This window comes from Pteropus alecto, unplaced genomic scaffold, assembly GCF_000325575.1.
Source record: "Pteropus alecto unplaced genomic scaffold, ASM32557v1 scaffold223, whole genome shotgun sequence".
NCBI lineage: Eukaryota > Metazoa > Chordata > Mammalia > Chiroptera > Pteropodidae > Pteropus > Pteropus alecto.
In genome coordinates this window covers 1,970,391-1,990,343 of record NW_006434441.1, presented here as the reverse complement: position 1 = coordinate 1,990,343, position 19,953 = coordinate 1,970,391, and the positions used below count along the sequence as shown (strand labels likewise).

At 45.3% G+C, this 19,953-nt stretch overlaps 1 protein-coding gene across 1 annotated transcript in view; it reads left to right on the top strand.

The window, feature by feature from the left end:
- Window positions 1–4,246: 4,246 nt before the first annotated feature.
- ZNF2 (zinc finger protein 2) overlaps window positions 4,247–19,953 on the top strand; it is a 25,674-nt gene continuing 9,967 nt past the window's right edge. Inside the window, exons 1-6 of the mRNA XM_015587435.2 lie at window positions 4,247–5,408; window positions 10,193–10,273; window positions 11,434–11,560; window positions 13,429–13,542; window positions 14,033–15,115; window positions 19,742–19,786. Of these exons, the coding sequence (XP_015442921.2) occupies window positions 5,283–5,408; window positions 10,193–10,273; window positions 11,434–11,560; window positions 13,429–13,542; window positions 14,033–15,115; window positions 19,742–19,786 (1,576 nt within the window). The 5' untranslated portion in view covers window positions 4,247–5,282. The remainder of the gene's footprint in view (window positions 5,409–10,192; window positions 10,274–11,433; window positions 11,561–13,428; window positions 13,543–14,032; window positions 15,116–19,741; window positions 19,787–19,953) is intronic.

Genomic DNA, 19,953 nt, shown 5'->3' with positions numbered 1-19,953 from the left:
GATAGAAGCGTTTTTCCCGCTGGAACTTAGATCTCTAGATAAGCACAGTCTAAAGTCACAGAGACAGGAAGCAAAAATTTTGCCAGCTGATCACTAGAGGTAACAGTGAGAGGAGCTGCTCCCATCCCAAGGCCTTGATAACAACCTGTAAAATCCTAGCTATGGGGGAAATAGCCCATACAGGATGCTGATTTGGAATGGAGATACACCATATCCTGGAGGATACTCCCCCAGCACACAAGATGTCGCTATCAACCCAGCACCATGACCTGGTCTTCGAAAAGCTGTTCCACTAAGAGGGTTTCCCCTCACCACTGTCTACTTTCAGGGGGCGCTTGCATATCAAGCAGAGCCTAAGCATTTTCTTCTTCAGGCACCTGGTCATAGGAACTTCCCATGGAGCTGTGGGTGGGGTTGAGAGGGAAGATAGTGTAGCAGAAGTGGCGGTCACGGTCATGAGGAAGTCACACAGTCACCTGTGCTTTCAGGGTCTGCTTGCATCCAACCCCATGTACACTGCTTCCACTTGATAGGGTGCTGCTGCGCACCCAGCTTCATGGCCTGGTGGGCAGACAGCAACTGGTTCACGATGGGCAGCCCAGCTCACATGAGAGCTTGCTGGCCGACGTTCAAGCCTAAGGTTTTGGTCGGTCGGTTTGCTATTTGTTTCTAACTTTTTTTATTTCGAAATAGAGATTCATAGCAAGTTGCAAAAATAGTACAGAAGGGTCCCATGTGCCCTTCACCCAGTTGTCCCAATGGTAACATATAACAGTGGAACAATACCAAAACCAGGGCGTGGACATTGGTACAGTCCACAGTTTATTTAGATTTTATCTGTTTCACATGCATTTGTGTGTGTGCATGTAGTTTTCAACACGTGTAGATTCTGTAGTTTTTAACACGTGTAGATTCTGTAACCAACACCAAGATACAGAGCTGCTCTGTCGCCACAAACACCCCTCCTGCTTCGCCTTTATCATCACATTCATTCCCCTTCTCTCTCTTCTCCTCCATCCTTAACCTTTGGCAACCACTGATCTGTTCTCCATCTCTAATTTTGCCATTTTGAGAATGTCATATAAGTGGGTCGCACAGCGTATGACCTTTGGAGACCGGCTCCTTCACTCATCATAATGCCCGGTGTCCATCCCAGGGTTGTGAGCATCAGTAGTTTCTTCCTTTTTATTTCACCCACTGGCAGATATTTACTTCATCTCCAATTTTTGGCTATTTCAAACAAAGCCGTTACGAACAAACGTACATTTTTCGACATTTAAAATTTTTCATTTGTGATGAAATGCACATAACGTGTAGCATCTTTACCGCTTTTAGGTGCACAGCACAGAAAGGTGTTATGAATCTTCGTGTCATTCTGCGACCATCACCACCACCCACCTGCAGACCTCTTTTCATCTTGCAGAACTGCAACTCCGCACCTGTTAAGCAGCAGCTCCCCTTCCTTTCTTGGTTCTTGCACCCACCACCCTCCCCTCTCTTTCTGTGAATTTGATGACTCAAGGTTCCTCAAGGTTCCAGTGCAGTGTTTATCCTGTTGTGTCTGGCTTATTTCAGCATCGTGTCCTCAAGCTTCATCAGTGTCATAGCCTACGTCATAATGTCCTTTCTTCGGTAAGGCTGGCTGATGTTCCGTCATATCTGTATACACATTATTATCTATTCATCCGCCAATAGACCTTTTGGCAATTGTGAATGATGCTGCTATGAATGTGGGGATACAAACATCTTTTTGAGTCCCTGCTTTCAATACTTCGGGGTACACACCCATTGTGCACATGTTTTGCGTGCGCAAATGCTTTAATTTCTCTGGGATGAAAGCCAGGCAGTGAGATTGCCAGGCTGTATTGTAAATGTATGTTTAGTATTTTAAGAAACTGCCAAAGTCTTTTTTAAAGTGGCCATACTGTTTTATATTCCCACCAGTGATGTGTGAGAGGTTGGTTCCTCTGCATCCTCACCAGCACTTGGTGTTGTCACTTAAAATTTTTCTAGCTATTCTAATAGAAGTGTAATGATATCTCATCATGGTTCCAATTTGCCTTTCCCTAAAAGCTGATGATGTTGCACTTCTTTTCACGTGCCTGTTTACCACCTGTGTCTCCTCTTTGGTGAAACGGTTGCTCAGACTCTAGCTAGATTGTTGCTTTCTTTCACTGTTGTTTTGAGAGTTCTTTATATATTATAGATGTGAGTACATTTTCAGGTAGGTTGTGTGCAGATATTTCCTCCCAGTCTTTAGCTTGTTTTTTTCATTCTTTTAATAGGATCTTTCACCAAGCAAAAGTTTTTAACTTTGATGAGGTCCAATTTGTTGATTATTTTTTATGTATAGAAATATTACTGATTTTTGTATATTGACCTGATTGTATCCAGAAACTTTGCTGAACTCATTTGTTCTTATAGGTTTTCAGTGTATCTTTAGGATTTTCTGCATATAAGATCATGTTATGTGTGAATACAGATGGCTGTACACTTTCAGCCAGCTAATTAACATCTCATGATACTCTGTTACTTTCTCCCGCTCTCATTTCTGCTTCTGCATCCCAAACCCTGCCACGCACCTGCTCCCGGCAGAAGGACCTCATGGCCATCTCACCTCCATCAGGGAACTTTCCATACCAAGCTCAGGTTTATTAGAGACTCCAATTAGGAACTCTGAACTAATTTTTTTTGTTGTTGATGAATCATATCAGAATGAAACTGGAGACTATCAAGCAAGATATACTAATTTAAGTTCTCTTTAGAATATAGTCCTCTAGCTGAGGTAAAATCAGCCCAGATGGCAGAGCTTACTGCTCTTACTATACATAGTTTGTCAACTAACCAGAGACCAGGGAATAGGCATGCACACAGACCGTAAAACAGACTACAAGCTAAGGAACTCCCAGACTCCCAGACTCACTCTGCTTCCAAGGGAGGTGTTATAAGGACAGAGGCTTGCGCAAAAGAGGAAAGAGGGGAGTGAAGGAAATGCCAAGGGGAGTGATCCTTATGCCAAGCAAGCAGCCTTAACTAAGGCGAGGTCCCCAACTGGAAGGATTCGAAGAGGCCATCATAAGGGGTCAGTGGTTAGCCCCCGACTCAAACAGAAAATGCAAGTCACTGGACCCTTCACTCAGGTCATTGCTGGTGCTCCCAAGGTGGCCGCTGGGTGGCGCCAGATGATTGCAAATGAATATTAGCTAAATTTTCCAGGGACTACCTATCATGCTCCAAATCAGTTCCTATTTTAAATTAACATTGCTAAATAAACTTTAAAAAGACAGATTTTTAACAGGTTATTTCTAGGTCGTGTTCTCCTGTAAACATAATCCTGGAAAAAAAATGGAAAGGTAGGACATGGCCAGGAACCAAAGGCTCAAGGGTTCTTGGACACCTTCCGATGGATCTTGTCCAGTTGCCACCCTTCATGAGGTTTGAGCATGTTTCAGTTACTATATGACTATTTTCAAGGAGGGTTGAAGCATTTCATTGGTGGAAAGCTCTAGTCCTTGCAGTCACTAGAAGCTGCTTGACTTGTGTTTCTAACCTGGGCAGACACATCCTAGGAACCATGGCAGAACCATCCTAGGAACAACTCCATAAGGCAGTTTCCCTTACTCAAAAACTATGTTGCCCCTACCACCCACAATATTCTGGAAAGGTGGTTGAAAGAACCAATGGCATCCTTAACTTAAAATTAGCAAAACTTTACGAAACTCTTTAACTCCCAGGAGCCCTTATGGCCATATGGTTCACTCCCTTAATAAATCAGTCATCTCTCTAAGAACCAATAGTGGAAGGCCCATTTATTTAGAGGTTGATTTCACTTTTGAGACTGGACTCTACCCCACTGCATGGAGACATGCAAAATATTGCCAGAGATTCATGTACTGTAACCAGAGCTGTCATCAGCAGGTCAAGGCCACCTTCCACAGCGTCTCCTATACAGCCTCTCTGCGATCTTCAACCATGAAGTTTTGTCTATTAGAAGAGATATCAGAGAAAAACTGCTCTTGAACCTCATTGTTATGAGACCTTATCAGGTACTGTCAACAGCAAGTACAGCAGTCAGTTCTTCAGTGCTACACGTCAGTGTGCCAGCAGAGTTGTGTGTTACTAGGGAAGATGGAAGCCTCATGTTTGGGATGCTCCCATACCTTACCCTGTGTGTCTCTTCCTTAGGCTGGTTTGATTTTTCTTTTTGCTATAATAAAATTATAGTGCTTTCCTGAGTTCTGAGAGCTGTTCTAAAGACCTGAGAGAGTAGCAGGGGCTCCTACACTTGTAGCCAGCTGGTCAGGTGGCCTAGAGACCCCAAATTATGGCTTGTTCTGAAATGAGAGCAGCCTGGTTAGGTATGTGTCCTTAATCTGTGGAGTCTGGCCTGACTTTGAGCAGTTGGCACGAGAAGCCATGGTCACACTACAAAATAAAACAGCGATTATTTTTACGTACACACTCGCCAAACCACGGCAAAGATGGAACAATGCTAATCTCTATCTGAATTTGAGTTAAAATGTAGGCTTGTTTCTGAAGGAAGATTATATATCCTTCGTGTGATCGCCAGCCTTCCCCAAAGCTCTGGCTCAGTGGTTCTCAGCTTTGGCTGCTGCACATAGAATCATCCGCAGATCTTTTCAGACTCACTCCTGGGTGGGCCCCAGGCATCAATAGGTATGTCGACCGCTCCTCAGGTGACTTCCTAACGCAGCCAAAGTTCAGAAGCCCTGCGACGTCTCCAACCAGGGCCCTTGCAGCAGACCTCGGCAGGCAAGGTGGTGTGTGCTCAAGAGGATGGGAGCCAGGAAGCTATCGGGTTACAAGACACGTACATCCTGGGCTCTTTTCTTCCGGGGCAAAAATGTGCACATACCCTGCCTCAGGCCTAGCCCCGTCCTCAGAACCAAGTCCTGCGTCTCTCTAGCCCGAATTTCAGAACCAAATTCCTGAACGTGGAGAAGCTGAAGCAGAAACACGCCCCTATACAGCTCCAGAAAACTCATGGTTCTCGGTCTTCCCGGTAGGGACAGCCCCAAGGATCGGAAAAGACACATCTCCCACCGGAGGACTGGAGGGACGCGACATCACACGTGGACAGTATTTCTAGGGTGATCACAAGCCTCTCAGGCACCCACACCCGTCCCATCTCCCGGCTGCGATGACTGCACTTCCATCCAGGTCCCACTGGCCTTAGGGTTCAGTAGCCCCTTCTCAGAAGCTCACGCCTGCCCAGATTTTATACATCATTAAAGCACGACGGCCGTCGAGACTTCTGGGAAATGCAGTCCGTGAGAAGGCCAAGCATTGATTGGACGCGCAAGCGTCAGATACCTTTGCGCAGGCGCGTAGCTTTTCCGACCTGCAGAGGCGCGGTCTTCCTGGGTCCTGGGCTCTCTGTGCCAGAGGTGAGGGCTGTGGGTTTGTGTCTTCGAGATGCAGAGTGAGCGTAGCGGCTGTGAGAAAGAGACCCTGAGAACTTGGGGGAGGTGCTGTTGTAGTAGAACGGGGTGACGCGGCGCTGCCGGCCTCAGAGTGTGTGTGTGGCGACGTCCCTGCCCCATGAGAGGTGCGGACGCAAAGTTGTCTCTCCCCGACCCCCGCGTGTGCGTTTGTCCCGTGGATGCGGGCACTGTTCCAAGTGGTCTTTCAGGTGCACCTGCTAGTGGGTCCGACCCCAGCTTTCAGGTCGGAAGTTTGGAGCCTCCCTCCTGTCAACAAAAACTCCAGGAGAGCTTTCTGAAAGACGAAAGAGTGATTGTTGTTCAGAAATGGTTTGCAGGCCAAGGAGACAGAGCCTCCGAGATAAACCGCGGGGGAGTTGGAGCAGAGGTCTTAAAGGCACAATCCTCAAGAAGCGGACCTTTGAGGAGATTGGCTGTACAGGACGCAAAGCCACAAGTATACGTTATACATTTTACGATTACTTAGAGCAACCGAGCTTTCTAGCTTCCATTAATTCATGGTCAGCAGGTAGAGTTAGGAGTCACGCCACATCGATAGTAGGACATGTCACAAGACAGGGACCATTGCCTCGGTTTCCCTTGGAGCTTGTAAAACAAAACAAGTAATCATTAAACGGACAAAACTGAGTGTGCAGTTTGTCATGTAGACAGTTCAAACTGCAAAGCTGCTTAGTCACTCAAGCAGAGCCAGAGACCAAATTGCAAGAAGGTCCAGATAATTGGCCACAAAGTTATATTAACTTTGCTCCTCCGGTTCTTTCTTTCCATAACAGATGCTTAATAAGCATGAGTGGAATCGACACTAAATCTAGGTTGCCGCTCTCTCCAGTCCCACCCCCTTTCTCAGAAACCACCTCAAGTTGTCTCCTTTAGCTCCCTGACTTGGGCCTCAGCATAAGTGATGGGGTATCTTCATGGAAGAAGTTGCGTAGAGGATCAGGACAAGACACATAGACAGGATGGATTGTATGGGTCTAATCTGGGGACTGACCAGAATAAAATTATTTGGGGACCATTATTCTAGAGACCATTATCCAGGACTAGAGAAAGGGAGAGACTAGTGGTAAGGAACCAGTTAGGAATGGTTGGCAGTGATAGTAGTCCTGAAGCAGGTTATAGACCTCCATTATGATGGTGTCAGTGGTAGGGTAAGATACAAATGACACTACAAAAGAAGAGTCAAAAGGACTTGGTGACTAAGTAGGTTTGGGGGGAAGTGAGCAAGGTAGGACTTTGAATTTGGTGCACCTGAGAGGACACTAGAACATCTGATAGAAATGAAAAACCAGGGAGACGAGTTGATGTGGTGAGTTGCAGAGGGGAACACGGTTTTGAGATGCTGGAAGAATGCCTCATTCCAAATTGCAGTCACTTGGGAATGCAAGGTTTGAAGGAGTTTGCAGGAGGAATTGGGACTAGGCTAGGGAACCATCTCTGTAGAGTTGGCAAATGGAGTGCCAGGTGTGAGCGGACTTTCAGAGGGATAGCAAGAAGAATATTGTACAAGGACTGAGCCTTGGGCAACATCTGTGTTCCCAGGGCAAGACTGAGAAAAACAGTCATAGGAGGTGACAGTGTTGGTGGGAGGAAGGAAGTCAGGCTAATGCAGTATCATAGCAGCCACAGCAACTACTTGAAGCAGAAACTTGTCCAAACAGTCAAAAGCTGCAGAGAAATAAAGGTAGGGAGAAAAGGACTATTGGAATTAGACATCGAAATGCATTGGTAATTTACAAGTGTGTAGTTTCAGGGTGTGTGAGGGATGGCAAGAGCAGCATAACAAATTCAAGAAGAGTAGGTGGTGAGGACATGGAGTGGATAGGTATGTATTACTCATCCCAGTAGTTTGGTCATGAAAGGAGAACCTAAATGAGAACTTTTGCTAGAGAGAGGCCTTGGGATTCAGTGAAGTAGTTTCAGTTAGAGGAGGTTGTATCTGTTAAAACATATGAGAAGAAGGTTCTGGAGAGATGGGAAATGCTGGACAAAGACTGGGTGATACAGGGAGCGGGTTCTGGAGGAGGGAACAGTAGTGGAAAAGAAAGTAGAACACAGGTCTGACACTAAGGTAAAGCCCTGAAGACACAGACATTTGTTGACATCACATCCCCTGCTGCCTAGCAAAGCAGGTACTTGGAAATATTTGAATGGTAGGATTAATGGGTTCGGGATGGGCAGAAGAAAGGAGAGGAGCTTCATTTATTGAACAGGCTGTAAGAGAAATGCTTTATGTTAATTGTCTCACTATTTACAACTGCTCTGTGAAGTCGGTGTTAAACAACTGGGGGTCAAGTGTCAGCTTCAGCAATCTGCCCAGGCTGCTAAGTCCAGGCATGGAATGCTTTCTACCCCAGCACCCTGCTGCCCTTGGAACTCACTACTGTGAGGCTCAGTATAGGAAAAGCCAGGGTTCTGTGAAATTGAATAGGAGCCTGAGGTTTGAGTAGCAACAGAGCTAGGACAGGAACAGTAAAAGCTTTCTAGTCACGTGCTCATTTGAAGATAGAATAAGAATTTGAAGAGTGTTTTCTCCAGAAACACTCTGAGATCCAGGGATAGCGCTGTGCCAAGCACTCTTCATAAGGATAGTTTAATTCCATCCTCATAAATCAGTAAGGTGGGTGCTGTGTTATAGCTTAGAAAATTTAGGCTTAGTGAGAGCTGAGAGAGAATTTGAACCCAGGTCTGTCTAGCAGTTTTTAACTGCTATGCAATAATGATTTATTTTCATGAAAAGATAGCACAGTGCCTGGTCAATAACAAATGCAAATGCTCAATAAATGCTGGTTATTAATATGATGTTCAGTAGTGATCCATTGTATGGATGGGCTGGGTCCTAAGTGAATCAAGTCTCCTATTTAGAAACTTAGGATATTTCAGACTTTTCCTATATTCATGTACAGATTAAATGAGATTACACATGCAAACTGCTTAGGAGGCTTCTACACATAGTCGTCAGTAAAGGTTAGTGTTAATGATGGTTAAGAAAAAGCTTTGTATATTTTCTTACTTATTTCCTTAGGATAAACTCCTAGGGGATAATTGCTGGGGCAAGGAACACGTGTATTTCAAGGCCCTTGATACAAATTGCTATGATCTTTCTAAATTTGATGGTGACACTTCCATGCTTAAATCCTTCAGTGAGCCCCATGCCATGTATGGAAAAGGGATCATACCAAGCCCCATTGGATCTAGCTGGCTCTGCCTGCCTCTCCAGCCTTGCCATCTCCCACAGCCCTGCTCACAGCCCAGACATCTGCCAGTCTAAACCAGTCATGGCAGTTAATCCTTCCCATGTAAAGACCTGCCTCTTTGTTTTTGAAAACTTGGTGTTTTTCCTCCCTAAAATGTTCCATCACCTCCCCCAAATCACAACTTATTTTAGATCCCACTTCTGCCCAGAAACCTGCCCTGTTCCTCCTCCCTCCTGACTGGGTTAGGTGAGCTTTCAATGTGCTCTCGTAGTTTGCTGTGCATCTCCCTTTGTGGCACTTACTTGTCCTGCAGTGAAATATTTCGGTCACTCGTTTGTCCTGTGTGCTAGGCTAGAAGCTTTTGGAGGACAAGAACAGTGTCATATAGTTTTGGGGCTTGATATAGTTGGTGCTGAATTAATGTTGGTTGGAACATGCATGAACACATAATGAAGAGCAGTGAATGTGTTCCCTCAACTACAGGAGAGTAGTCCAGGAGCAACACCCCTTTCTCCTTCATGGGAGCATTCCTGGTCCACTCAGGAAGCCTGGCAGTGCTGGATTAACTGTGTTTTAATTAGACTCTTGACTGTAAGAAACTGAGACATAGTCCCCTAACTCAAAGGGAGATCAGGGATAAGGATTTACACATGGCCTAAGAGGGTTAGAGTCATGGAAATCCAAGAATAAATAAGAATAAAGAAGGCTGGTCTCTATGCACATCAGAGCCCAGGGGTGGGACTAGGTGAATTGAGGGACTTCAGGACCGTGAATCCAGAGTCTTCGCTTCAGTGCTTCACCACCAGTGTGACCAGGTTGCTTTCCCCTGCTGGTGTCTGGTCCCACCTCCCACATGCTCATGGGTTCTGCTTCCTGGTATCTTTGGCCCCCCTGGTCTTTGTGGCTACTTCTGTCCCTCATGATGTCCTTTCAGCTCATCACCCACTTGGCCTTAGATTTCTTAGTTCACCTTTCTGAGGAAGGATGTTACCTCTTCAAGGCAGACCACACCTGTCTGCCGGTCAGCTGTGCGTTGCCCACTTGCGGCTCCAGGAGTGAACAGACCATGCTGCCCGCAGGCTGCTCCTTTTAGCACGGGGTTTTGAGGGGGGCACTTGTCTTTTGAAGAGGCTGTGGGTATTTACGTGCCATGTGTTATCCATGTAGTCATTCATAAAACTTCTTACACTTTTTACCCAGGAACATTTAGAGCGATGCTGAATGTGAATTTGTAAATACAGTATGAGCCTCACTATGTTTTTGACTCACAGAGGCAGAGTTCTGCACCTGGGATCATGGTAACACAAGCAGCACATTGTGTTTGTTGTTTGGAATCGATGACTCCTGACCTAGTTCTAGGGTGGGGTGGGCTTGCCCCCTGCTGTGCTCCACTTCCCTCCCCTTTGTGTAAGTTATCAAGTTAAGGATGGGCATATAACTTGCTAGTATGTGGAGATTTCTTGCTTCCTGGGTCAGGAAACTACAAAACACAACTGACTTTTCTCATCCTTTCTTTCTCATCCCACACCTCAGCCTCATCAGGACTCTGCCCTTTGCTACCAGGAGAGCACGCAGGAGGGGATGGCTGCTGCGGCCCCAACCGCTGGGTGCCAGGTGAGGCACTCTGTTTCTGAAGCACCTTGTTAGCTTCCAGGATTTGACATTTTTCTTTCTCTGCCCTGGAGCATCTTTGATCAGACCCAGCCAGGTAGCTGAAAGGTTCATAGGGAGTACATCCTTCCCCTTTGGCTTCTGGTGTCCTTCAGTGATCTTTTCTTCTCTTGAACATGTGCTCACTAGCCTGTCACCAGGTGACAGCCCCAGTGTGGCCTTCGCTGTGTGATTTTGCCTTCAAAATGATGGTATGGGTCTGATTGGAAGGTTTGGGGACAGTTGGCTGCTTCTCATCCTGACTCCCGTAGTATATCCATGTGCAGACTTAGGGCAGGCCCCCAATGCCCCAGCAGGGTAGGACACATGCTGGGCAGTGCCTCCGGGAGCTCGCAAGTCCTGAGGACAGTTTGGTGTGGGCAGACAGGTGCCTGCCCATTCCCACCCAAGGCAGAGGGTCTAGAATGCCATGCTCTGGCTTACAACTTCTGCAGGCACCCTGGAGACTCGTCTGGGGTTTTAGGGTGGGGGAGATGCAATCTTACCAAATCTCAAAGCATAGAGTGGATTGAGAGGGATCCCAGCGACTGTCTAATCAACATCGTTACTTTAAGGATTTGTGAACAAAGACAATGGGTGAAATTTGAATAAAGTTGTAAGTTAGATAATAGTAAAATATCAATGCTATTTTCTTTATTTTTATAATTCTGTGATTATACGAGAGAATGTCTTGTTTTTACAAAATATACACTAAAATATTTATGAGTAGAGGAACGTCATATTTGCAAGTTACTCTCAAGTTCAGGAAGAAGACAGGAGAATGGCTATGTACTGAAGAGAGACAGGAAGGTAAAGCAAACGTGGAAAATGTTAATGTTTAGGGAGGCTGGGTGAAAGGTCCACGGGGGCTCTTTGTTCCTTTCGTGCAAGTTTTCTGTAAGGCTGAAGAAAGAGCCCGGTCCTCAGAGGCTCAGCCATGACGCTAGGGTGTGGGGTTAGGACTAAGGGACATTGTGCCATTTTCCCCAAGTGTGTCAGAGCCCCACTTGTCAGAACCATTCTCCATACACACACATCCTCCAGGGCTGTCACCTTTATGACAGTTTTGTCTGGTCCATGTAAAGAGAAGGGTTATGAGTAAGGGAGACTGTTATTGTTTCCAGAGCATAGTGACGTTCGCAGATGTGGCCGTGATCTTCACAGATGAAGAGTGGAGGCATCTGGTCCCCATTCAGAGGGACCTCTACAAGGAGGTGATGCTGGAGACCTATGAGAGCATCGTGTTCCTGGGTAAGGAGAATACCCCCTAAGGAGGTGGCCTCTGCTGGGTTGATGTGGGGTTAGGGGCTGGTAAGCAGATATCGCTCCTCCTGCCTGACCTTGAACCCCTGGGAAGCAGAGGGAAGAACAGGAGGGTGCAGCCTTGGTGTGAGCGACAGCCATCTACCTACTCCCAAACCGTGCATGGGGCAATGGCAACAGGCTCCCTTGTTCCGCAGCCTGGGCCTGCCAGGGAGCCGGCCCCTCAGGGCCACCAGAGGCTGAGTTTTGTGTGTCCAGCTCTTCCCCCAACTCACCAGCCCAGTGACCAACACAGCTCCATCCCAAGGATGGCAGTGGGCAGGGAGCCAGCTTGCTCGGGGAACATCCCTCTTCAGAGGAGCAGAGGAAGGAGAGAAGGGTACCCTCTGACAGAGGGGCTGTGGGGGCGCTACAAGGTGGTGCCTCATAGTGAGTCACCAGAAGTGTGTCTGATTTTGAATATCAGTCTTAAGTGCCACCTAGATGCCCACAGAAGGCACTTCGTAGTTAGAGACCTGCATGACAAGGAGAGTCAAGAACCACTGCTGGTGTCAGGTGTTTGTGAGAGGTAGAGTGGGGCTCCTTTAGGTGGTGAGGACTTCTCAGGAGCTTCCAGAATAAGAGGCTACAAGACCATAGATTCAGAAACAGGCTTAAAATAAGCAGCACATGGCAGTAAAAGGAAACACATTGCAGATTTCATGCAAGACTAGTCAAAATAGCAAGTGTAATACTCCCCAATTAGCTTAAATGGGCCAGATATGGAAAACAGTGTTCAGGGAGTATGAGGGAGACTGCTGGGCCTTCGTCACTGGCTTTAGCGGGAATACAGAAGTCCTCAGGTCAGGGACAGGCAGGCGAGGGGAGCCGATGGGTGTGGCTACTTTGTCAGCAGAGAATCAGCATGCCACCAGATAGGTGATCCCTGGGCCCAGTAAGAAAGTGCCTTTCCTTTCCAAGTTGGGTCCACTGCAAGGGAAGTTTAGACCTCAAGACTGTTTCTAGGAGGGGGATCTGTTTATTTCTGTAATCAAAAAAGGACAGGTTCACTCCCAAAAATTTGTCCCAAAGAAATAATAGGATTAGCATAGCAGCCCATGTGGTACACAAGCTCATGTCATTGTTTGTTGACAGCAAAACATTAAAAACAGCTTGAAATGTCTCAGAGTAAGTAAATTAATTATCCCATAAAGAATAATATGTAGGCATTAAAATGGTGAGGTAGATCTGTGCTAACTGAAATAAAATATTTTTAATTAATTATGTGAAAAAAACAAGTTTACAAATAAACATTATATCATTACCTGGTTTTTAACAATGTATCTACAGGTATCTTTTGGTATCCAAATGAATAGAAAGAAAGAAATGGATACGAAGTACAAAAGGTGATTTTTCTTTTGACTTCTAATTTTTCTACAATGAACATGACCCACTTTAAATAAAAGCATAATAAGAAAGGGTCAACAGATGAACAAAAACAGGCACTTTCATTATACATTTTTACTCAAGATGGGCTCTTTTCATTGTTATCTTCCCTGAGCCAAGGACCCATTCCCCCCATCCTATCAATGCTAATGCCAAGAGCGTCCCATTTGTCTCCAGGGGGAATCAGACACTTTCACCTGAGGGGATTTTATCAGCATCTTGACCAAGTGCCCCTTTTTCTGTGTTAGACCCTCAGTATTGACCTCCACCCAGATGTCCCTGCATCTTCTGTGTTACTCTGTCCTCTGCACTCTCACGTGCATGGTCTGCCTTGTGCATTTCTCTCCAAAAGTCCTAGAGGCTGAGATTAAGCTTTGGAGTGGTCCTGTATTTTCGTCACATGCCTGGCTTGTTTCTCTCTCCATGAGCAGGACTTCCCGTTCCTCAGCCTGATGTGATTTTCCAGTTGAACAGAGCAGATAAGCCTTGGATTATTGAACTTCGTGGATCTGAGGAGAGAGGCTGTCCAGGGGGTGCTTCTCTAGGTAACTGCATATGAGCAGGGCAGGGCAGAGTTTGTTTTGTTCCATGGTTGTTATTTGGGGGGGTGTGAAAGGGAGTGTTAGCTCTCACCTTTTACGCAAATGTAAATCTTCTGCTGTAGTGCTGTTCTCTGTCACCCACCAGCTTTCATTTTCTCTCCACACCTGAAAGTATTATTCATCTTCACTCACCAAAGACTATTTTCTCAGACTTGTCACATTGCGCATTCACAGTTGAACACTTTGCATACTCTCCTAATTGTCCTGCCATGCTCCCAGTGGGAATTCTCTTTCCTGAGATGTCCACTGTCAGTTCTGTTCTCTGCCTTCTTCGTTCTCAAAATCAGGTCTTTCCATTAAAGTATATGACTCTTTGTGGGAGCAAGAAATGCAGTGACTGTATTAGTTTTCAGATTTTTCATGGTATTTCTTTCTGCTGCAATATCGCTTAGTGCAGGAAAGACACTGCATCTATGTTTTCTGTCTGTTTCAGACTGGGAGACTAAGCCTGAAATTCAAGGTGCTTCAGAAGACAAAATATCAGAAGGCACATCTAGAGAAAAGCTCGGAAGAAAAAGTCCTCTGTGTTCTAAATTTAAAGTTCGTGCCCTGGAAGGTGGGCTGGAAGCAGAGAAGGAAGGCTGTGCAGTGGAAATTTGCAAGAAACCCTTTTCCAAGGAGGACAGCTTGTGGCAAGGGTCGACCCCTCCTAAGAAAATTCTCACTAAGGACAGAGGCCAGGAATGCAGCAATTGTGGCAAGACCTTTTTTGACCACTCATCCCTTATCCGCCATCAGAGGACTCACACAGGAGAGAAGCCCTATGACTGTCATGAGTGTGGGAAAGCCTTTTTCAACCGTTCGTCCTTAACTGTACATCAGCGAATTCACACTGGAGAGAAGCCCTTTAAGTGTGGCGAGTGTGGGAAAGTCTTCAGTCACAGGTGCAGTCTCAGCAGACATCTGATGTCACACACGGGGGAAAGCCCATACGAGTGCAGTGTGTGTGGAAAAGCTTTTTTCGACCGTTCATCCCTGACTGTTCATCAGCGAATTCACACCGGGGAGAAGCCGTTTAAATGCAGCGAGTGTGGGAAAGCTTTCTTTGACCGTTCATCCCTCACTCGGCATCAGAGAATTCATACCGGAGAAAGCCCTTATGAATGCAGTCAGTGTGGGAAAGCCTTCAGCCAGAAAAGCATTCTTACACGACACCAGCTAATCCACACTGGCAGGAAGCCTTATGAATGTAACGAGTGTGGGAAAGCTTTTTATGGTGTCTCATCCTTAAATAGACATCAAAAAGCTCATGCTGGAGAGCCTCGCTACCAGTGCAGCGAGTGTGGGAAAGCGTTTTTTGACCGCTCATCGCTTACGCAGCATCAGAAGATTCACACTGGAGACAAGCCCTATGAGTGCAGTGAGTGTGGGAAAGCCTTTAGCCAGAGAAGCCGGCTCACGCGGCATCAAAGGGTTCACACGGGGGAGAAACCCTTTGAATGCAGTGTGTGTGGGAAAGTTTTCAGTTCTAAGTCGTCAGTTATTCAACATCAGCGGCGTTATGCCAAACAGGGAATAGACTGAGTTGGGTGAAAGCTTTAGTCAAAAGACCTCTGTGAAAATTTAAAATAGGTCTTCCTCATCTTAAACAAATCCTGTCATTCAGTCATTCTACCTATTCTGGCTACTACTGTCCTTTCCTGCCTCTGCTACCATAGTGCTTGAATAAAATCTCTCTTTACCTACTATGTTCTAGAATTGAACTGAGTTGACGGAAATTAGGGTGCGACTGTTGCAGAAGTTTGTCAGACGACAGGATAAATGTTAGAGGCGATCCTCAGACACCTCTGGTCTGGGGCGCTAGGTCTCACTGCACTTTACATAACTGGAGGCCACAGCAGGAGGGGAAAGGCGAAATGATATCAGAGCAGGACTGGTGTTTCCAGAATAGTTCCTCTCTAGGAGCGCTTTTTGGAACTGACTTTGTTCATTTGTGTCCAAGCTTTTAGATTTCTTAATATGCTACTACAAATAGCTAGCACTTATTCAGTGCTTATTACAGGGTAAGCACTCAGTCGGAGTTCTACAGAGGGTTATTTGGTCCGTCCCCTCGATGACCCTGTGAAGTGGGTATGGCTACTACCTGCACTTTACAGATGAGCAAGTGGAGTTTAGAGGGGTTAAATAACTTGCCCAAGATGAAGCCAGGTCTTCAATAAAGGTCTACCTTCAAATTCTATTCCCTTTACCATTATGTTGTAAGGTTTGTTTTATAATTTATGTACATGTATTATCTCCTCAACTAGATCGTAAGCACTTGGAGGCATGACTTATGTCTTTGTATGTCACACAGTGCCTTACAAATAACAGGAGCTCAATAAATATTTATCAGAATAATAATTTTTCTTCTTACCCAGTTTTATTTAAAGCACCTCTTGGATTCATCCTTTTCTCTGAATTCTGTCTAGCCTATACCTCCATCATCTCAGACTCCCACTACTACAGTTGTCACTTTCTGATTCAAATTCTCCCCTCTTTGTCATCAAAGAGGGGTATATTCAGCTATGCTTCCATAATATGTAAACCCCCAAATAAAGGTTCCTTTCTCATGGAAACTCTGAGGTGAGTTGGCCTGCTTTACTCCATCATGATCCAGAACACGTTGCCTGCAAGGTCATCATGGGAGAGAAAGCCAGAGGATTCTGCGGGGTATTTTTAAGGGCCATCACTTCTGTCCACATCTCACAAGCCAGAACCCAGCACCAAGAAGCTAGGAAAGTATTTGGTCAACATCAACAGCTTCTGTCGTGGTTACATTTTACATATTACTGTTAGGCCCATCTTTCCAAATGACCCCTTCCTGTCCATCCTTACCTTCCTCAGGACCCCAAACTGCTCCTCGGTTAGTGAAAGCTCTGAATACTTAGGTTTGCCTTGATGTCATCCCACATTGCTGAATTTTTAAATCCTGACTCCCCAAATTCATTCTCTGGGCCCAGCACAATATTTTTATTTTTAAAGATCAGGCATCAGGCAACTTTGACTCCAGGAATCTGCTTAAAATAAAATCCAGAGAAGACTTGATTCTGAAAGGCTCTCTGCAACCCAGATGGCCCTGCATGGAGCCCAGGGGGCCAAGATGCATTTCTCCTGGGAGTTATGGTCAGATTCAAGAAGCTGCGTTGCCAAACAACCCTCCCCATCCTACCGACATCCCTTTTGATCTTGGCCCACCTTTCTTCCAGCAGATGAGCAGCAGGGAAGACTTCATGTGTAGACTTCTGAAGAAGCTTGAGGAAAACAGTACAGAATCTATTAGAGTGGGTAATACCTGATATTATTTAATAATGTTAAGTAGAAAATAAAAGAGACTATTGGCAGCCTTTTGGCTGATGACCATCTCTGAGTTCTGAATCTTTCATTACCGCCTTACTAAATGCAAAACAAGGATCAAGTATTTCCCTAAAATATTCTAGCATTGTCAGCAAGATGAGACTAGAACAAACTCAGAATTCTAACAGACTTGAGTACAGAGATAATTGAAAAAGTGGGGACACACATTTAATAGTTCTTCCTTTGTTTTAAATTTGGCATTCTGCAGAATATATTTTTTTTAAATGTGAAATACTGTTCCATATCCTGCTAAAAATTCTGAGAAAAATGGGCCTTTACCTTTTGCTTGGCATTTCACAATAGGCATGCAGTAGTGGAGGCCTTAAATTTTGAGGTTTTAGCTTCATCTGATGGCCATTAGTGGGATCTAATCTTGGAATCAGGAACTAATCAAGTTGAAAGTATGCTAACATTGAGACAGAAGGTGAAAGACTTCGTAGTGTTCATAGTGGTTTAGTCTACGGCTTTAAAATGAGTTTCAAAGAAATGAAATAATCTCTCTGGCACTTAATAAGCCCTATCTGAATTTTAAAAGAATACTTCTAGCACAAGTTAGCAGATGCACTCCATGAATCAGCTCCTCAAAGGAAAAGATCGATAATGCTAGAGAGCTTTGAGATACGGTAGAGAAAATCTGCATGCTGAATGAATGAGAACTTGAGTCCCAAATCAAACGCACTTTCTGAACTAGAAACTTCAGTAGGAAAATAAAACGTCAAGCTAATCTTGAATGAGGACTGCAAATTCCTTCACTGTTGTGCTATTAGTTCTTCATCCACTCTTCCTGCAGCTCCATGGAGCACTGATCTGGGCTCCCTGACCTGTGGCTCTTCTGACCTCTGGGCTTTGGTGGACCGACCTGTCACCCAACTATTCTTGTTTCTAGGGTGGTGGTGGTTTTTATGTTTGTTTTAATCTCATTGATGACACATTCCTTAGCCTGGCCCTGCCATTCCATGCATACCCCAGACACACTGCCTTCCTTTTCTTATCACATCTTCACTCAGCTGCCGAAGGGAAAAATACTCATACCAAAACATTCTAAGTCCAGTTGCAATAACCAGCTGTAGCCATGGCAGCTGGGCAGGGTCCCAGGCTGAGTAAGCCAGCCACAATGAACTGGGAGATGGGGCTAGGTCTAATCTCAAAAGATAACGCCAAGCAAGACTAACTCAAACTTGGCTCATCCACGTGTGGTCACCCTTTAGTACAAGCAGCAGACATGAGGATGTGACCGAAAGCCAGGCCACCAAGCTTTACTAGACATGACAGCCTTCTTGCCCTTGACATCAGTACCTGTGGAACCAAAATGCTGACTGTCCTATCCACACTACATAGTAGACACACATGTTGAGTTTCTCACACCTGCACCTGTGAGAATTCCTGCTTAGTAATAAAGCAGTATACCAGAGATCAGCTGAGAGCGTGGGCACCAAGATGAGAAGGATGGAGCCTTTGTGTCTAGGTATTTTTAAAAAGTGCAATTATTTTAATTTCTTGTGCCACATTGGCTCACCAGCAGATGAAGGGTAGAGAATTAGCATGGCACTCTCTCCTTTCATCTGAATAAGCAGGAAGCTGGGACTTTAGACAGGACAGATGGAGTGATGGTAAAGCCTAGCAGTAGAGGCCACAAAAATCAGTCCCCATGATGATCAAAGATCTGGCCCCTGGGACAGTGCCCGGCCTATTGAACATGTCATAGGGACCATGTGAAGATGTGGATTTCTTTCCATCGTCATGTGTATAAAACCTGTGCAAAGTCTGCAGAAGAGGCAAATGACCAAAGATCCCATGACCAGCAGTTCAATGTATTGAGCCATTTTATAGAACCTCGCAATCCACTTGTAATAGCTAAAGTGTTGATAATGAGCGCTAAGCAATATGTACTATGACAGAGGCTGTTGGTTGCCTACCTTGTAGTCATTATTCTTCTCTTCCTTAATAACAGGAAATGGGTCCATTCTGAGCAGTGGAGTGCCCAACTATATTTCTCAGACTCTCTTGCAGCAAAGTATCAAGCCAACAAAATGCTGCCATGTCAAATATCAGGCCAATGGTATATTAATATGATTGGAATTTGTTGGGCAGGATTTCAGGAAAGGCACCTTAAAAGACAGAGGGATAGCTAAGAAACTCCCTTTTTTGCCCTTGTCCTTCCTTTCTGTCTAACTGGAATGTGGATTTAATGGCTGGAGATATAAACTGGGATTTGATCACATTTGGATGTTACAGTTTGCCCCCACTATCTGTTAAGCCCTGGGACATTCCAGCATATAGTTGGTTCCCAAATGAGCAGCTTCGGCATCACTTAGGAACTTGTTAGAAATGCAAATTCTCAGGCCCCACCCAGACATCCTGATAGGGTGTTTTGTAGCACCATATTTAACAAGCCCTCTAGGCGATTCAGATCATGAGACAGTTTGAGAACCTAGAGGCTGGGAAGAGAAGGAACTACTTAAGGAGACCAAGAAGGAATGACCAGTCAAGGAGGAAAACCAGAATGTTTCCAGGAGAGAGAAGTCAGTTTTATCAACTGCTGTCAGTAGGTTGAGTGATATGACTGAGAACTGACCATTGATTTGGTTACAAGATGGGATTTCTGTGGCGGGCGATGATTAACAAAAGTTAAAAGGGTATCTCCTGGTGTCCAGACCTGTCAGTTGGTAGGGTCTTTAATAAACACCTTTTTTTTTTTTTAAGGAAACTGCTCACTCCTTACCTCCTGCTGATGGAAGGGTCCGGGACATCCTCTAGTTGTTCTTTGAGCTGGCAGAGTGGTATTCTCCACATGTTCCCTTTCCTCCAGCTCTAGCCAACTGGACCAAAAGCAGCCAGCCTGGGGACCAGTTAGGTAAGTGTGGCTCTTTGTGTAGCAAAACCCTGGTATAATTAATAGGGGCTTATACAAAAGAGCAGTTTATATCTCTACTCTGAACAATACCCGGCTCAGTTCCTGCTGTTTGGTTGGTTCACCATTCTTAGGGCCTTGTCCTTTGTCCACATGCTCCTTGTCTGTGT